This window comes from Pinus tabuliformis, chromosome 2_1 (assembly GCF_031772625.1).
Source record: "Pinus tabuliformis cultivar Carrire ecotype Pingquan chromosome 2_1, CPIR1, whole genome shotgun sequence".
NCBI classification, from domain to species: domain Eukaryota; kingdom Viridiplantae; phylum Streptophyta; class Pinopsida; order Pinales; family Pinaceae; genus Pinus; species Pinus tabuliformis.
The window spans coordinates 303,916,564-303,935,498 of record NC_142299.1 but is presented as its reverse complement, the minus strand read 5'-3'; the positions used below and the strand labels follow the sequence as shown (position 1 = coordinate 303,935,498).

The following is an 18,935-nucleotide window of genomic DNA, read 5'->3' as shown; positions in this document are numbered from 1 at the left end:
TCCTTTCAAGTTGTAGCTTGATAAATAACAGGTTGGAGCCTATTGAGGTAGGAGCATCTTGTGGGTTGTATCATGTAGAAAAATTATGGGAGTTGGATCTTCCTTGCATGTTGTAGCTTGCAAAAAAATTGAGGTAGCAACCTCTTGTAGGTTGGAGCCTACAAAAAATAAGATGTAATAAGGGAGTAGGAGCTTGCCTTTGCATCACAACAATAACAAAGCCATGGTTTTCTCCCTTTATGGGTTTCCACTTATTTCTGGTGTTCATATGTGATGCTTTTATGTGTTGATGTGATGTTTTTGGTTCACATATTTTTTGTTGTTCATATATTAAATATGTTGTCCATAATGTATTAAATTGCTCATTTAATCCGTTAAAAGAAAAAGGATATTAATGTCCATGAATGTGCTACACTGGTTCACCCCCCCTCTCGGTTTAGTCAAGTGTCCTTCACCCATTGCCATTCGCCTAAGCCGAAGCTGAGTAAGAGGTAAGAAACAACAATATGCCAACTGGGGTGAGGCTTCTGTGCAAGAATTCCATAGAGATGTTCACCTTCCACCTCCCCGCCTATTCAAGAGGGGAGTCTAAGCAACCTCTAGTTCTCCTCCGTCTCTATTGCGCAAGGTCCATATTCAAATCTCTAATACCAATAATCTACTCCATTGATAGCATTAAACTTTCGCATGTACATGCATGTCCGAGGTAAGGCATGTTGCCCCTTCTTAAATGTGCCTCGAGGCAGCCAAACACCTTACTCATCCAAATCACCACTCCATTATTTTTTTATTATTATAAATCTTATCCTTAATTTTAAAATAATAGTTATAATAATTCCTCTAAAAATCAATTAGATAAGAAAATAATATTATTCATATTTTAACTTTCTATTATATGGCTAACAACATTTACCCTAATTACAAAAGAAAATAATATTATTCCTATTTTAACTTTATATTATAGATCTAACAACATGAGTATGTGATGACTAAAAATAATTATAATAGCAATGTTAAATATTTCTAAAATGATATGTATTTTTCTAATTCTATAAAATATTAAAAGTTTATATTTAAAATTATTTATATAAACAATATATTTATATAATATGTAACTGTATGATTATTAAAAACTATATTTTAAAAAATTACTTGAATCTTATCATTTCAAAAACTTAAAAATATTTATTTAAAACAATGATTTAAGAAAGCTTCAATTTTATCATTTAAAAAATTAAAAAATATTTATTAAACTATAATTTATTTGTAGGATGAAACATCGCTCTAATAATAATCAGTGTTAAACCCCTTAACTGTAAATGATGTATAAATTTGCAGAGAGTAAAAAGAATATATATATATATATAAAAAGAAAGTTAGCTATATTTGACAGATGGCTTTTTAATATTAATCAAGAAAAACTGTATAAAACGTTTCAACGTGTTTTAAATGGTCCATATGCTATTATTAAAAATAATAAATAATAATTAAAAACAAAATTTCAAATGCAGATTGTCATTCGATTAAGTTTCGGTCGTGGAGTAACACAGCGAGCAAGTAAACAATGCGGAAGACGCGAAGTTTTTGACAGAAGGATTCATTTTACTTAGGGTTTGGATCGAAAGCACCAGGGTTTTAGAGATTTGTTTTTTCTAGAATCAATGGCAAGGTCCAGCTCTGCAATGGCATATCCCGACAGGTTTTACGCCGCGGCTGCATACGCAGGCCTCGGATCATCTCAAAATTCTTCGAAAGCTGCAATTTCACGCTTTCAAAATGAGAACGCATTGCTTCTATACGGACTTTACCAGCAAGTAAGCTTGTTGTCTTAAATTTGCATTCAATTTTCGTTTTGTCACCGATCCTTAACATACTTCCTTCTTATTGCTATTATTTTTGGACGATGAGTGTATCCATGGAAGCTGTGATATATATTGGGTCCAATTGTGCTTTTATTTTGAGGCATTCTAGGGATTTTGATAAGATCTGATTAGACTGTTATTCAGAGGACTGATCTGTCTGATCTGGTTCTCTAACTAATGGAAATTGACTCAACTATGATATTATTTGTGTTGGAGAATAGTTATCAGAATAAATGGGTGCTTGCATGTTGCAACGGATCTCACAAGGGACCGGTAAATATTGACATCGTGAATAACAACAAAAAATGTGAAATTCAACTTAGATCGTTATCTGGATCAGGTTTTTAAAGGGCATGGGATCTACAAACAACTCTTCTAATGATTTGAGGTGAATTGAACTCGTAAGCGGTGTGCAAACATTTGCTGGTTTACAAATGCTGTCAGAAATTTAGATCACAATTGTTGGATCTAGATGATGATTTCGAAGAAACTGCTCAGCTATACCCGGGGTCTTTCATTCTTATATTTAACTGCACAGGATGAAATGCTAGGTATCTGTTTTTAGTGCACAATGTGTACGCGGCAGGATGATGTTGAAGAAAATGCAAATGTAGGAAGATATTGAGTGTTTATCCTGTAAAATTGAGCACTAATATTTTAGAGAAACTTTTCTAATGGGCGGGTTTAATAAACAAGAAAAACTTCAAAATATCATTGCAGAATCTATGGTTTACATATAGTTATGATCTGAACTTGCAGAGACAGAATTTCACTGATGGAGTACTTCGTATTATCTGTAAGTTTCATCTATGTACAAACTTAATCTCTTCAACATTCCATGCCTTTAATGCCTGCCATCAATTTATTCAGCAAGACTGGCAGGGGAAATTGAAACAAAAAACGGAGCGAGCATCTACCGTGGATTCTAACAGGCATACGGTAACACGGAAATCTGAAAAATTACAGTAGACAGAAGTAACAATGCTTGCATTCAAGATTCTGCCACATATCAATGACTGAATGAAATTATGATGAACACAGAAATGCAGTATGCATACAGTAATACAAGACTTTATGTGGAGAAAAGCCTCATCGGTTATAGAATTCCATTGCCAAACAAATAATCTGTTTTATTAAAGAAAACTGATTATTACAGAGTTCTCTGTCACATACTCACATTGCTTTTGGCTACTGTGAGTGTGAACAGATGGTCTTGAGTCTTCCACAGCATTAGGTTAGGCTGTGAACTCCCTCCCTCTCTGTTTATCCTTTTTCTGCTGGAAGAAGAAGCTGTGATATATATTGGGTCCAATTCTGCTTTTATTTTGAGGCATTTTAGGGATTTTGATAAGATCTGACAAGACTCTTATTCCGATGACTGATATATCTGATCTGGTTCTTTAATTAAATTGAAATTAACTTTACTATGATATTATTTGTGTTGGAGAAAAATTATCAGAATAAATGGGTATTTGTATGTTGCAACGGGTCTCACAAGGAAACAATAAATATCGACATTATGAATAACAACAACAACAACAACTGTGAAAGTCAACTTAGATCATTATCTGGATCAGGTTTTAAGGGCATGAGATCCAAACAAGTCTTCTGATGGTTCGAGGTGAACACTCGTGACCAGTGTGCAGACATTTGCTGGTTTACAAATGCTGTCAAAAACTTAGATTACAATTATTGAATCTAGATGATGATGTCGAATCCACTGCTGACCTATACCCGGGGTCTTGAATTTCTAGATTTAATTGCACAGGATGAAATGATTATTATATTATTTTCGTTCACAAAACAAGAAATGTGTACGCGGCAGGATGATGTTGAAGAAAATGCAAATTTAGTAATATATTGTGTGTTTATTCTGTAAAGTTGAGCTATAATATTTCAGAGAAAGTTTTCCAATGTGCCGATTTAATAAATAAGAAAAACTTCAAAAGATTATTGTAGAATCTATGGTTTACCTATAGTTATGGTCTGAACTTGCAGAGACAGAATTTCACTGATGGAGTACTTCATATTGTCTGTAAGTTTCATCCCTGTGTGAACTTAATGTCTTCAACATTTCATGCCTTTAGTGCCTGCCATCAATTTATTCACCAAGACTGACAGGAGAAATTGAAACAAAAAACAGAGCGAGCATATACTGGGGATTCTAACAAGCATATGGTAACAACACCAAAATCTGAAAAATTACAGTGGACATATTTAACAATGCTTGCATTCAAGATTTTACCGCATTTCAATGAATGAACGGAATTATGATGAACACAGAAATACAGTATGTACACAGTAATACAAGAATTTATGTGGAGAAAAGCCTCATCGGGTATCAAACTTCACTGCCAAATAAAAACTCTGTATTACTAAAGAAAACTAATTATTATGGAGCTCTCTGTCACAGATTCACAATGCATCTGGCTACTGTGAGTGTGTACAGATGTTATTGAGTCTCCCACAGTATTAAGCTAGACTGTGAACTCCCTCTCTGTGTTTCCTTTTTCTGCTGGAAGAAGAATAGTTTCTTTTCATTCCTCCTTGCATATCTCCCTTGGCCAGTAAGGTTGTTCAGCATCTGCGTGTCTGTTGGCTAGGTAGTTATGCTGATGTGATACCGATCTTCTGTGTTGGCTGGGCTTTTGCTGCCTTTGGTCTCTTCAGACTCTTTCAGATGGCTATTTTTCTTCCTTTCCTGATGCTTAACAGATCAATTTAGGTTTTACTTTCTATGGAAAATCCATATTATTTCATTATATGATGGTGAAAAAGGTACATGGAAAATAATCAAGCATAGCAGTTTTTTCAGAATGGTTGTAACTTGTTACTGGGTCTCCTCCCATGGAATCTTTCTAGGAGAGTCAATATATTCATGGAACTGGCTTTTGAACACCATTAGTCAAACCATGATCTAGATTAAATGTTCGATGACAAATTTGTCAGAATGATATGAGTGAATATTTGATCAAAACACATTATGTTCTGTTCTTTAGTATGGTTTTTTGATATCAGATTTATATCTTATTGCAGGCGACAGTGGGCCCATGTAATGTTTCTAAACCTCGGAGCTGGAACCCAATTGAGCATAGCAAATGGACAAGGTGTGTAGCTTTATTGCACTACATGTCTTCTTCTAGACCTGAAGGCATTTTTTTGGAATTTAGTAAACATGTATTTTATATTACTGGTGAGTCATGACACAGTGCAATTCAATTATGGAAAGGATGTAAAACTGCGAGTTGCCTTCTTGAAGAGGCGATGTGATTGTCGTATTATTGATACTTTTTTTCATACAGTGTCCATGTTAAAGTTAGCATTCTACTTTGAAATGTCTAAGCATATAGATTGCATTTTCAGCCATTGATCATTTACTATGTGTAGTTAATATTTGTGGATAACATGATGCAAAGAGGTCTGATACTTGAATTGCATCCTATTTGACATAAAAAGAACCTTGTCGCCTCTGGAATTGTTCTTGGTCATGGAAGGTGTTATTCGATATTGTCCCTTCAGTTGGCTTGTAAAGTTATTATGAAAAACATGCATATTTGGGAACTTGTGGTATTCTGTGTTCAGCTTCCTATATAATATTTTGTCACTCCAAACAATGTTGCCTTAACCTGGTGGATGAACCTAAGTCGGAGGAGGGGACTTCATATAAATGCCAGTAAGGCTGTGGATGGAAATACATGCCGCCTTATGCGGATAGGTTGGCATTCATGAAATCTTGATCTTTTGTCCATTGCTGTTTAATGAAAAATTCTAATGACAGTACTTGGTTCTTGGTGCAGCTGGAATAGCCTTGGAAATATGCCTTCTCAGGAAGCTATGAGGCTGTTCGTTAAAATATTGGAGGTGGCTATCTGATTATCTAACTTCACTGAAGTGGTGGTTGCTTTATTATCTTGTCTTGCCACAGTGTTTATAAATAACAAAGAAATGTTTTACTATGTAAAAGTTGAAAGTTTTATTTTGGTTGCAGGAGGAAGACCCTGCATGGTATTCAAAGGTACCAGAGTCTGCACCTGAGCCAGTGGTGGAAGTGGAAGTAAGTGTGATAAAGTTGTATCGAATAAGTATCAAAGTAGTGATGGGCTTCATCTATCCAAAAAAGGACAATTGTGCTTATTTTCTTGTTTTGTTATGGCAAGATAAACAGGATTGGTATTAATATACAGACAAATGTGGATAGCAATGATCTGAAACAACAACACAGTGGGAATTCAATCAAATTCTGGGATCCCACTGTTGATATTAAAAAAATATATCATTGTCATATCCAGCCCAGATCTTCAGTATGTTGAGAACAGTAAATACACAGCGGACAATTTATTACCAGATCTACAGTATCTACGACATTTACTAGTTGAGTCTCTCTGTCAGGTTGTTTGCCAGCGTAGAATCCAGATATATTTAAAAGTATCAAAATCATATACTAGTTTCTCTCTGCTTGCTCTATTGGATAGAGCTGCAATACCTAAAATATGGTTGCCCAACAGACTGGATCGTCATTGAAAAATAACAACAAAGAAATAAATTTCATTAGCATAGGTAAGAGTTACTTGGATGGGATTGAAGATCTCATATTTTGCTTTCTCATATCTGTAGGGTCCACTGCTTGGCATTCTATTCCGATAGAGTGACTGATAAGAACTCTAGTTAAGATTTACTTAGTCATTATTTTTGTGTTGTCGACGCTGAACTCGCTAGATCTGAGTGTGTTCTGCAAACTACGTCGAGTTGCTTGACCTGAGTTTCTGCCCCCTGGGATATTGGCTTTGTTGCTATTCTCTTTGGCAGCCTTCATATACATCATCATACTTAGTACCAAGTCTCATTTTTTGTTCGAGGATTTGGCTTTGGACAGCCACTTTCTTGCCTGTCTCCTCACGCTTTCAGTGTTCTCCTTGACCAACCTGGCCACACTGCCCCTCACCACCCATTATGAATCAACCATGGCCTTGAAGCCATTCCTTTGGTTTTGTGTGTGCACCTCCCATTATGAATCAACCATGTTCTTGAAGCCATTTCTTTGGTTTTGCAGTTAGCAAAGGGTTGTGTGGAGAGAAATCTGCCTTGTTAGCTTCAATATGTTCAGAACAGCAGAATCTATTCAAATTTTGGCCTTTAACAATCTGCTCTTCCAGCTATTTTCCCTTTTTGATGAGCCATACCTCTCCTTTTTTTTGCTCTGGCAGCCCCCCTTTGGCTTTGTCTTGTTGATTGGCTTCCTTCCTCATTTGTGGCCCTCATTCTTCCTTGTCCTCTTCTGCTTTGCCTGGCCATCAGGTTTCTGCGAGGTGCTTCAGGATTCCTATCTCAGCACCTTATTCAGGTCCCAAACCAGCTGGCTTCCCAAAACTTACACAAATATGTGGTCCAGCTTCGTCTGCAGACACATTTGAAGAGGTTTCCAGTCACCACTGACAAGAATCGAGCCTTCCTTTTCCTCTTGCATGCAATGTAGAATCTTCCAATTGTGTTGATTTGGGCCATCTCTGCTCTGATTATGTAATTCCTGGCTATGATTGCGCTTCATCTCCCACTGCAAGTCATTGTGAATTTTGTCTCCTGCCTGGATCCTTCCTGTGGCCAATCTCTTCCAATAAGATCTGTGGAGGTCACTGTCATCATGACTTGCATCCATCTCGTTATTTGGGAACCAGCTCCTTTCCTGCTAATCATTATGTACTGTCAGTTAGCTATGACATTATGTCCCCTGCTGGTATGTTTGCTACTGCCAGTTCACATCTGGGCTGTCTGTGCTTGTGGTTCCAACCTCATCAGACTTCACATGGAGAAAGTAGAATTGCATATCCCATTTAAAATTCAGCAGTTTTTAGGATTTCAGTATTGATGGGATTGCAACATTTTCATTGGATTCTATCATGTACTGAGGGTATGTGATTTGCATTTAGTCAAGATTCAAGAGTAGCAAGTCCTTTACATATCCCGAAGTTGGTGATGTTGATTGTTGAACTTGTTTGTTATGGCCTTAGCAAAATTTGCCCTTAACTCAAACCAAAATCATTTTTAGGCATTTTAAGCTTTTTTACCATATTTTAAGGCTTGGATTATGCAATTTCATCAAAATTGGGTTGTGTTGATTGTTCCTAGAGGATTGAGGTAGAGGCGAAGCCTACATAAGAGGCAAAGAATGAAGGATGACACTAACGATGAGGATCCCAATATACGATGGTGGAACATGCATGGTGGTGTTAACCCACAGCTACAATGTTTGGCAAAATGGGTGCTTTTGCAAGTGGTGAACACTTCTTCTATAGAGAGGTGTTGGAGCATTTACAATTTCATCCATAGCTTGGTTTTTGTTCATTACAACTTGTGATTGTTGTCCCATTATTGTGAGGAGGCAATTTCATGGAATTGGTAATTTGAAGGATGGAGTGTTGGTTTTGGAGCAAATAGAGAATGCCTTTATGGATGATGGTGATTGTGTTGAGATGCCACCCCCATCCACGGACCACTGCCATGGTTGCCATGTCTAGAACTCTAGCTATAGCACTAGGGGCTTCATCTTCAGTTTCACCTATAGCTTCTACCCAGTAACCGATTTTATCTTGCTTGGGCTCCACTACTAGCATGTGGAGGCCCACTCAACAGTCGTGTTGGTGCAAAGAGAAAGAAATAGTAGATAGAATCATAGATATTAGGATAATTGTTTCTCCTTTTTCATTACTTTATATGCCATAGATGATAGATTCATAACATTTAACAAAGCTCAGTTTATTGTTTTGGAACTTTTAGTCTTCATGCTTTAGTGTGCAGATGGTCTACTTTGTAAATGTAACTATTTGGTCATATAGTTGTTGACAGTCGCTGGATAACTTGTTTCATTCCATAAGTTAATGGTCTACTTTATATTATTGGGTTAAAAATTTGTATGTTTGTTTGTAGTTGCTGGAATCTAGATTCTAAATGGTTGATGCTCAAATGATAAATCAATAATTAATTGTGGATGCCATTTCTACCTTAATTAATGTAAAGGCATGCACCATTTTGCAACTAATTTGGCATTATGCATTGCATTTTCTTTTGAATGTAAATGCAATCAATATATATATATATATATATATATATATATATATATATATATATATATATATATATATATATATATATATATGGTTCTATGTGGTTCATGGTCCCCGGAGGTTGGTGACCGCTACGTCCACAAAATATTATATGAGGGAGATCTACCCCAAAGGATCACTTCTTGACGGCTCAACCACGGAGCTTAATTCTGAGAGCGTTGGGAGAATTGAAACCCGTGACCTCTCAATAACAGAGGTGCTTTCTGACCCTCGAGGCTAATATAAATACAACACACACACACACATATATGCTCTTGGAACTCTCCGCTCTTGAGGTTTTTTTGGAAAATGATGCTCTTGCTCCGCTCCATCGTTTGGTAACCTTGCTTCTGTACAAGGTGGCTAATAATGCCCGTGAATCAATGTTGCCATATTGGCCTCTCCTTGCTTCTCCATTGATTGCATGCCTTATGTTTGTTCTACCCATTGGGGATATGCTTGTATTGGGGTTCTTCTTTTCATGGTCGATGATACCCGCCTCTATTAACTTTTAAAATCATGATAGTATCCATCTTCTGCCATGTTCTACCACACAATTTGCAGGGTTTGTCTTGAGACTAGTATAGTTTCTACATCACCTCTAAAGGTTTTTTGACTCGGTGATAAGCAGAGACCATGACTGATATCTTGCCTATTGATCTTTAGAAGCCATTGCTCAATATTGACCCCCATCTTGGATAGTACAATGTTGGTACTCAAAGATTTTTTGTTTCCTTTAGTCAACTAGTATATCGATATATTGCCTTCCCTTGTCTAGGTACTCTTTGGATTTTGTTGGTCACCTCTTGCCTAAGAAGTTGGAGATGAATAGGATTATGAAGGAGGATATTTATAGGTAGTATATCCAGGTCATTTGGATTGCCTCCTTTGTGTCTTTGAGACCCAAGATGGCCATATATGCAAAGCACTTATTGAAGCTTAGGAATGGCCTCATAGTGTGGTCCAATTACATGCTTTGGCACTGGATGCATGGACTCAGGATCTCCCTAGGCCAATTCTGAGTGGGATATCATTAGATTTGGGTGGAAGTTGAGGGCTAGATACCATGAGAGGATAGGCTATGCTAGATCTACCATTTACATCCGACAAAGATAGAGGGGCACTTTCTTTTCAAATGCCCCTCTTACTATGATATATGTGGTTGGTTTTGGTGCTCGTTCAAGAAGTTTCATAACTCCCTCTTGTTAATTTTAGTTAACAATGGTATGTTCTATGCTTATAGAAATTACTTCAATGTTCCATTATAAGCTCAGTTACAATTCCACTTAGTTTCCAATAGCAATCACATATCATTAATTCACATTGACAGTAATGGTAGATAGAACAATAAATGCAGAAGACAAGCCAAGGCAAGAGGACACCGAAATTTAGGCTTAAAGCCAGGGCAAAACCCACAAGGGGAAAACCCAACAGATCTTCTTCTTCTTGATAAATATCAAATGTTCAGAGAGAGAAATTCCAATAGAGTACAATGATACAAAGTCAAAGTCAAAATTGACTTTCCAATTAGATGATCCAATACCACTGCCCATAGTCAAATAGATGGCCCAATCAAAGTCTGCAATCTTGCTCTCAGTCAACAACAATCTAATTGTCCTAACTAGTGAGACAACAGAAGTCGGCGCAACAGTCAAACTAGTCCTTGAGCTTGGTCAAAGTCAAACTAACTCAACCTTCCTTGAAGGTCAAAAAACATCCAAAATAGTAAGCAAAGAGGCAGTGAACCTCTGTCAAATTGAAAGTCAGCTCTGTGGTCAAACAAGCTTGCGGTCAACTTAGGTCAACTTGCCAAGAAATCCTTGAAAATCGTACCAAAAGATGCGGCTTGCTGTAACAAAGAGAAACCCACCAAATTTGCAGTTAAAATAGGTTAAACAAATCTTGATAAGTGCTGGTCAACGCTCGCTGAAATTTGGTCAACACAGAGAATAGAAAACCTAGTCAAACTCTTGCATGTGCGAGGAGAATCGCTGTCCTTAGAAGTCCGAACCAATCATAAGAGGAGAGAGAAATGTGTGTTGATGAGATGCCAAAATGAGGTCTCCATAATGTCTGTTTATACAAGTCAATGTCGGTCAAGGGTTGTGTCTCTTGGGCTTCATGAGCCTACATAAAGGTAGGGCCGACCTTGACCAAAAGTGCATGTGTGTGCCTGACCTCAAAAGCATATTTCTCCTTGTCCAAATCTAGTGCTTCTTAGGTCAAAATTGGTCCTCTTGGAAAGAGGAATTTTAGTCCAATAATCATCTTCTGCAAATGAGCTGCCCAAAGTGGCATTTGTCCCTAGTTGCACATTTTAACACCTCTCCACCTTTTTCCGTTACATAGACTAGTACTACCTAGCTTGGTACTTGGGAGAGGCCCTTAGGCTTAGGACTCACGTTCCACCCCACCCTTCCTCAATAAACATTACTCAAAAGATCACAACTTTGTTCTCGATGCTCTGTAATAGGGGCACGCAGAGATACGTAGAGTGCAACACCATTCGAGCTCCTAGATTTGTTAGATGTTGAGAGGCAACCTAGCCCTTGGTAGGGACATCATGTGGATTTGTCATATGGGCTTTCGAGATTCCACACGCTAAATTGGTAGGCAACCCCTGCTAGGTTTCTACCAGTTCTTAGTAGAGGGCCGCCTCTAACAAATAGAGAGACATCCCTTCAGTCAGATCCATCTTCTTTGGCTAGTTTTCAATATAGAGTTCTTCTTGTTTGTCCTTGGATAGTGGGAGAGTTTCCCCTTTGACTTCAGAGGAGGATCTGCCCTCTCTATTTGACATGGGTATTTGAACCATTGAAGTTCTTTCTCTCATACTTGGGTTGAAAGCATTTTCTTCTTTTAGCATTGTGATAGTCCTGCCTTGATCTTTTATTGTAGTAATGTTTCTTGCTTTTAAAAGAGCGGTCACTTATGTATTGGGCAGCCCCGTTGACCTACTTTTCGTCATTTGTTGGACCTTAATAAATTTATCTTTATCTCTGTAATCATCATCAATGACAATATGATTTTCTTATTCTTAAGGCCATTTTTTCTTTCAATTTAACATGGCTTTTAAATGGATAGTTTTAATTTATGTGGAACTAATCCAATGGGTATGATATTGAGTTAATGGCTCGTCTACTTCAGGTTTCCAAGGCATTGCTTGGCTGTAATAGGGTTTCATGGAATTAGTGTTGTTATGTAGATACAAATTGATCTAAACTGTGGGTTATCCAAAAATTTGAAATGCCATGTTCTAGAATCTATACAAGAAAATATAGCTGAATCATGTTCCCATCATGTTTTAGTGTGTAAATGGATTAATATTAGCTGAGCAAATAATGAATAACCAATTTAATGTTATTTAAAATTGGGTGGATTACAGTGTCCCAAATAAGCTATTTATGTATAACTCAGATCGGTGGGTTGGATATTGATTGGCCTAAGATTAAATCAATATGTAGATTGCCAATATTGAAACATCAAATATTTAGATTTTTGAGTATTAATAAGTCGGTAGTGGTTCCTTAACTATCTTTGAGATGAGTGTTATAGTTCTGATATTGGTGTTAACAATGAAAGATAGGCATGTTCCCAAATGGGTCATTGCTATCTTTTTTGGTAAGTAAAATAATTATATATCACCGTGTATTGAATAGTAAATTTTCATCAAATAGGTATTTCAACATGACTTAGGTTTGATTTCTAAACCAATTGACCCTCTTGGGTGAACTAGATAAGATTTGTAGAACATAGAAAAACTTTGATATTGTGATTTGCAATACATAACAATTCTAGGAATGGCTTGTTGAAGTTGTTGGTAGCTTCAGAAAGTGTTCTACATGAGCTTGGTGTCTTAGCATATAGGAGATGGTCGATTACCTTTTTTTTAGGTGCTTGCTGGGTGGAGTAAGTGATTTATGACTTCTTTCCTAAGTTTAACTCAAGCTCAGTACGATAATTAAAGTCAACTAATTGTTGTGGACTATTAGGCCAAAGTACTGAGGATAAATAATAAAATTATTTAAGTGACGTAGATGTGATCTCAACCATTAATCTCAAGTGAGGCGATATCTAAGCTTTACTGTCAATCACTTAGGAGATTAGGGTCAAGGATTTGGCTTAATGGAGTTGTAAAATAATCCTAAAGAAGAGGTGAAGATACACAAGTAAAGGAAGCGATTTTCTCTAGAGCGAAAGGCTCAGCTAGTCTAAAGAGAAGGGAGGAAGAGTGCAAGGAAATTTTGGGAGTTTTCTAGGAGGTTTAGTAGTTGAAGCGTAGAGGAGGCCGAGTTGTGGAGAGGTTGATTTATTTAGTGGGTGAGTGCACGGGGGTCGTACAAGGAAGAAAGGAGAGGGTCGATTTGTTGGTGGCGGAGGCCAAGTTTCTCCAAGGCCGAATTCTTCAGGAGGTTGATTTTCTGGTGGGTTGAATTCCTTTGGTGGAGTTTGCTAATGGGGTCTGAGTTATAGGTTCTAACAATGCATTTTTTGTGTATTTTTCTCGGTGGTTCTAGGTTCAAATTTCCTCGAGGATTTTAATGAAGGAAAATTGTTATGGGCGTATACTTGTTGTGATGTGATTGATCTCTCTAATTTTATTTTTCCATTGCAAATATTTTATTTTTAGAAGTTAAATCCAATGATTTAATTTTCACAACAATTCAAAATTTTATTTAATTTTTTTTTTTTGGGAATAAAAATTGTTGAGGTATAAATAAATATGGATTGATATTGGAAATTTAACATGGTATCAAAGCTTTAGAAACTTTGAAGGAGAGATTTGAGATCATAAGGGTTTTGTTGGATGGAGGAGTTGTTTATGTGAGATTTGTTTAGAGTTTTTAGTCGAGGAAAAAAATGTAGTAAAATTTTGATTTGTGTTGTTTAAACTAATTTTTATATATAGATTTAGTATTTAAAAACAATAATTTTTTTTTAGGTATTTTGATTGTGAAAAATTCACTCATCAAATTTGTACTTTCAATAAATTTTTACAAAATTCTAAACAAAATAAATCTGAAAACTTTTCAAAAAAAACTCACATATAAACGACCCCCAAATAAAAATTTAATAATCATATTAGTAAACTTGAGGTTATCACCATAATCTTCATTACTAGCCCACAACTGGTTGGAAGATCACTGTTCTGACTTAAAAGAGTCTCAAACATGCGATGCTCAGCCTTGCTGTGTCCATTAAAAGGATTTTCCGTCTCTATAATTTTCTGCGTTTCTAACACAGTTCCTTAAGAATGTGGCTTTGTAACTTCCTACAAAAGATAAGATCACACCCCAGCCAACACTTGGCGTGTCCAGGGACTTGGAAAACCATACCAAATCTCTCATCTCAGGATTAATGCAGTGATGGTCGGTCTACATTGGAGACACTATGATTTTTAGAAATTATTGCCCTCCTACACTTGCGCCCAGTCTAACCCTCTCGGGTTTCTTTATGGCTGTTGGTATTATCATCAATTTGACAGCACTGCCACCTTGTGTACTCTGCAACTAGACCGAAATTGCCTTAATCCTCAGTATCAGGTATATCACCTCACATGCCTCCATTTAAGCATTACGAATGCCACAAAAAAAAAGAAAATTTCACAAATAATGAAATCTCCATATATATTGAATAATATATATTGTACCATTGTTAATGTTTTGGATAAGTTAACATATATATTGGAAATTTAACATGGTATCAAAGCTTTAGAAACTCTGAAGGAGAGATTTGAGATCATAGGGGTTTTATAGCAACGAGTTATTCCTTTTCACGACACCAATTTTTTTTATTTTGCAGCTAGGGTTTTATGGCCAAGGTCGATTTGTGAAATGGCATAAATGAGCTTGAGATATGAAGACAGGTTGGATGGGGACGATAATTTTAGTTCATGGAAGGAGCATATCACTATTGTTTTGAAAATGAATGGTTTGTGGGATTTTTCAAACACAGAGATCCAAGTTCCTTCTGACCCTACTCAAGCAGTTGAGCACAATCAATAGGATGTGAAAGCGATGGGTATTATCTTGGATGGTGTGAGGGATCATATATTTCTCACATAACATGGAAGGACACAACGCGTCAAATGTGGGTAGCCTTAACTAATCTTTATTAGAGTAAAAGTCAGAATAGGCTAGTAGTGTTGTTGGAGAAGTTCAACAATATTTGAATGAACATATCAAAGAGTGTAACCTCACAACTCACCATGATCCAACAAGCTTGTGATGAGCTATTAACTGTGGGCGAAGCTGTGAGCAATTTGGAGCTAGTGAAAGTGGCTATGAAGGGATATGCGAAGCAATGGACCACCTTTGTGGAGGGGATACTTGCTAGTCAACATCTCCCTGATTGGAGCCGGTTGTGGGATGACTTCATCCATAAAGAAATTTGGGAGAGTTCAATAATTGGTGGACAGTGTAGGAGTGGTGGTGGGGATGAGGAACTTGCTCTTGCTGTGCAAGTGAAGAAGGGTAAAGGGAAGCCCAAGCAGAACTGGGGTGGAGGAGGATCTTCACAAAGTAAAAAAGAGGACGTGAGCAAAGTAAAATGCTTTGCATGTAATAAGTTTGACCACTTTGCCAAACAATGTCCAAATAGAAAGAAAGGAAAGGGAAATACATCTACGATAACCACAATGCAGATGGATGAATTGGATGAGAAGTTCGAGAAGAACTTTGCCTTGGTGTCATGCCTTTTTGGCACTGTTATGAGAGGGGTGTGGTTTGCAGATAGTGGAGCTTCTCTTCACTTGACAAGATCATGAGATATTTTCGCCAACATGGCCGAAGAGCTTAGGGATCTACATGTTGATCTTGGAGACAACACCAAGTATGTAGTAGAGGGCATTAACAGCGTTGAAAGATGGACTGAATGAGTATCATGGAGGTGAACCAAGTGATGTTTGAATGGGGTTTAGAAAAGAATCTCCTATCAGTTTTGGCCATGGAGAACAGAGGACTAGAGGTCAACTTCATGGGAGGTGAAACAGTTGTTAGGGTGAAAGGAGTTGATCCCAACAAGAGGCGAGTAATTGGGAGTAGACATAACAACCTATATTTGTTGAGAGGACAACTAGTGAAGGCTATTATACATGAGAGTGATAGGCAGAGTGAGCTTTGGCATAGGAGGATGGGACACCTACACTATAGGGCTTTTCCTATGTTACAGAGGATGGTTATAGGTTTTTCGGAGATCAAGCTGGAGCAGGAGGGAGTGTGCAAAGGATGTGCACTTGGCAAGCATGCCGAGGCAACGATTTCTCACAATGCAACCAGGACCAAGGGGATATTGGAATTGTTGCATTCAGATATATGTGGTCCTATGTTAGTGGAATCAATCAAAGGGTCTAGCTACTTTGTGATATTCATAGATGACTATTCCAAGATGACTTGGATCTACTTTATGAAGACCAAGGTTGAGGTCTTTGGTCGATTTCAAGAGTTCAATGCTCTTATGGAGAACCAAATTGGGAAGAAGATTAAGGTACTAAGAATTGATAATGGGGGCAAGCATACCTCCAATGAGTTTCAGGATTTTTGTAGGGAGGTAGGGATCAAGAAGGAACTCACATTGCCTTACAACCCTTAGTAGAATGGGGTTGCCAAAAAGAAAAAGAGGACCATAGTGGGAGTAGCAAAGGCAATGATCTATGATCTAAACTTGCTTATGTAATTTTGGGTAGAGGCCTGCAATACAAAATTTTGTTTGTAGAACAAGAGTCCTCAAAGAGTATTAGAGGACAAGACTCTTGAGGAGATGTTTACAAGAGTGAAATAGGAGGTGAGGCATTTGCGCATCTTCGATAGTCCAGTTTATGTCCACATTCCTATAGAGAAGAGGAATAAGCTGGAGCCCTCATCAGAGAAGGGTATTTTTGTTGGCTATAAAGATGTTTCAAAGGCCTACAAGGTCAGTTAGGATGTTGGATTTGAGCAGGGCAGGACCTTTAGGAGGTCTCATGAAACAAAGTTAGTAGGGGTAAAGGATCAAGAACAAGAGGCTCTTAAGGTTGAGCAGGGACCAACAACACCAACAATGGGGGCACAACTTGTAGATTAGGAGTGAGAGTCTCCTTGGCTCCTTCGAGCTCTACGAGGAGGAGGCCGAGATGGGCCGAACAAACCTTGAGAGATGTCGAGGAGCATGTGGAGGCACCTAGCAACACTTTCGGGCATAGTAGACCACTAGTGAGATTTTCCAATTATTTGGCCTTGACTAGCAACATCAGTGAGTCCAAGTCTTCCACTTTTGAGGAGGCTACAAATGAGCAAATTTGGAGGGATGCCATGGTGAAGGAGTATAGCTCCATCATGGGGAATGATGTGGGACATTGTGCCAAGGTTAGAGGGAAGGTCTATGGTCACTTCTTGATGGATCTTCAAGATCAAACATGTAGTTGATGGCAGTGTTGAGAAGTACAAAGCGAGGTGTGGTGAGAGGGTTCTCCCAGAAGGGGGGTGGACTATGAGGAGACATTTGCTCCTGTCGCCATATATGCATCTATTAGGGTGGTCATATCTATTGCTTCAGATGAAGTGGAGTATACATTAGATGGGTGTGAAGACTACCTTCCTTAATGGGGTCATTGAGGAAGATGTGTATATTCAGTAAGCCTCAAGGCTTTGAGGTGAATGGGAGAGAGTCTCATTTATGCAGGTTGAAGAAGATCCTTTATGGGATGAAGCAAGGTCTACGCTCATGGTATGCTAGGATTGATGGGTATCTTCTTTGTTTGTGCTTAACCAAGAGTGAAGCGAACTCCAACTTGTACTATGTACTTGTTGAGAGTGAATTGCTTATTTTGTTCCTCTATGTGGACAATCTCTCCTTGATGGGATCAAAGAAGCTCATAAGGATGTGTAAAGAGGAACTTGCTTCAGAGTTTGAGTGCAGGAGTAGACCTTGTAGCAACCTACTTCTCTGATCTAGGGCATAAAATCAGAGATCCATTTTTCTTTGTTTTATTTGTCTACAAGGGTAGAGTTTGTAGCGCTCAGTCAGTCATTAGGGCAACAAAATTGCAGAACTATTGAGGTAATTGTCACTAACTTTCTGAAGTCTATAGAATCTACTTGATATCCTTCTATTGCAGGTGAAGAGTTTATTTGTTTATTTTGGGGTTGGGATTTGCTAGACATTCTCTTTTGCAGGTACATTTTAACATTTACTTTTATATTAATTAGCTTAATATATTAATTAATATAACAATTAATTAATATATTAATTATTATTAATGTTAATTTCTGTTAATTCATTATTAAATGTTTATTAATTAAGTATTAATATTTACTAACTTTATTAATTAAGTATTAATATTTACTAACTTTATTAATTAAGTATTATTAATATTTTAACCCTATTAATATCTATTAACTTTTATTGATTAATTTAATATATTTATGAGTTTATAACAATTAATTAATTATTATTAATATTAATTTATTAATTATTATTAATATTAATATAATTTTCTCTAATCTTTAATAAAATTAATATTAATTTATTAATTATTATTAATATTAATATAATTTTCTCTAATCTTTAATACTATTATATAAGAATAAATAAGCTTTTCCCTTCTTGAATCATAATTAAATAAATCAATAAATAATTAAATGATTAAATAAAATAAAAATTAAATAAAATAAATAAAATAAAATAAAATATTTTTTTTTTATCATATATTAAATAATTATTATTAGTATTACCATTTAGATTTTGAATTAAAATTAATTTATTAACTCACCTATAAATAAAAATTAATATATAAAACTCAAAAATTAAAATAAAATAAAAATAAATAAAATAATTGAATGAATTATTAATTAATTAATAAATAAATTAATAATTAATATTCAGCCGACTTCTGCTGATTCTAAAATTTATTTTCCTCAATATTATTTATTTCCTACTTAGCGGCTCTTCTTTTATCATCATTCATAAGCCCTGATGATGGATCCCAGTTGGGATTTGA

The 18,935-nt window shown here is 36.6% G+C and overlaps 1 protein-coding gene across 1 annotated transcript in view; it reads left to right on the top strand.

Moving 5' to 3' along the window:
• The first annotated feature begins 1,493 nt into the window (after positions 1–1,493).
• ACBP4 (acyl-CoA binding protein 4) overlaps positions 1,494–18,935 on the top strand; it is a 113,724-nt gene continuing 96,282 nt past the window's right edge. Inside the window, exons 1-4 of the mRNA XM_089402573.1 lie at positions 1,494–1,814; positions 4,899–4,969; positions 5,660–5,723; positions 5,851–5,916. Coding sequence (XP_089258699.1) covers positions 1,662–1,814; positions 4,899–4,969; positions 5,660–5,723; positions 5,851–5,916 — 354 coding nt within the window. The 5' untranslated portion in view covers positions 1,494–1,661. The remainder of the gene's footprint in view (positions 1,815–4,898; positions 4,970–5,659; positions 5,724–5,850; positions 5,917–18,935) is intronic.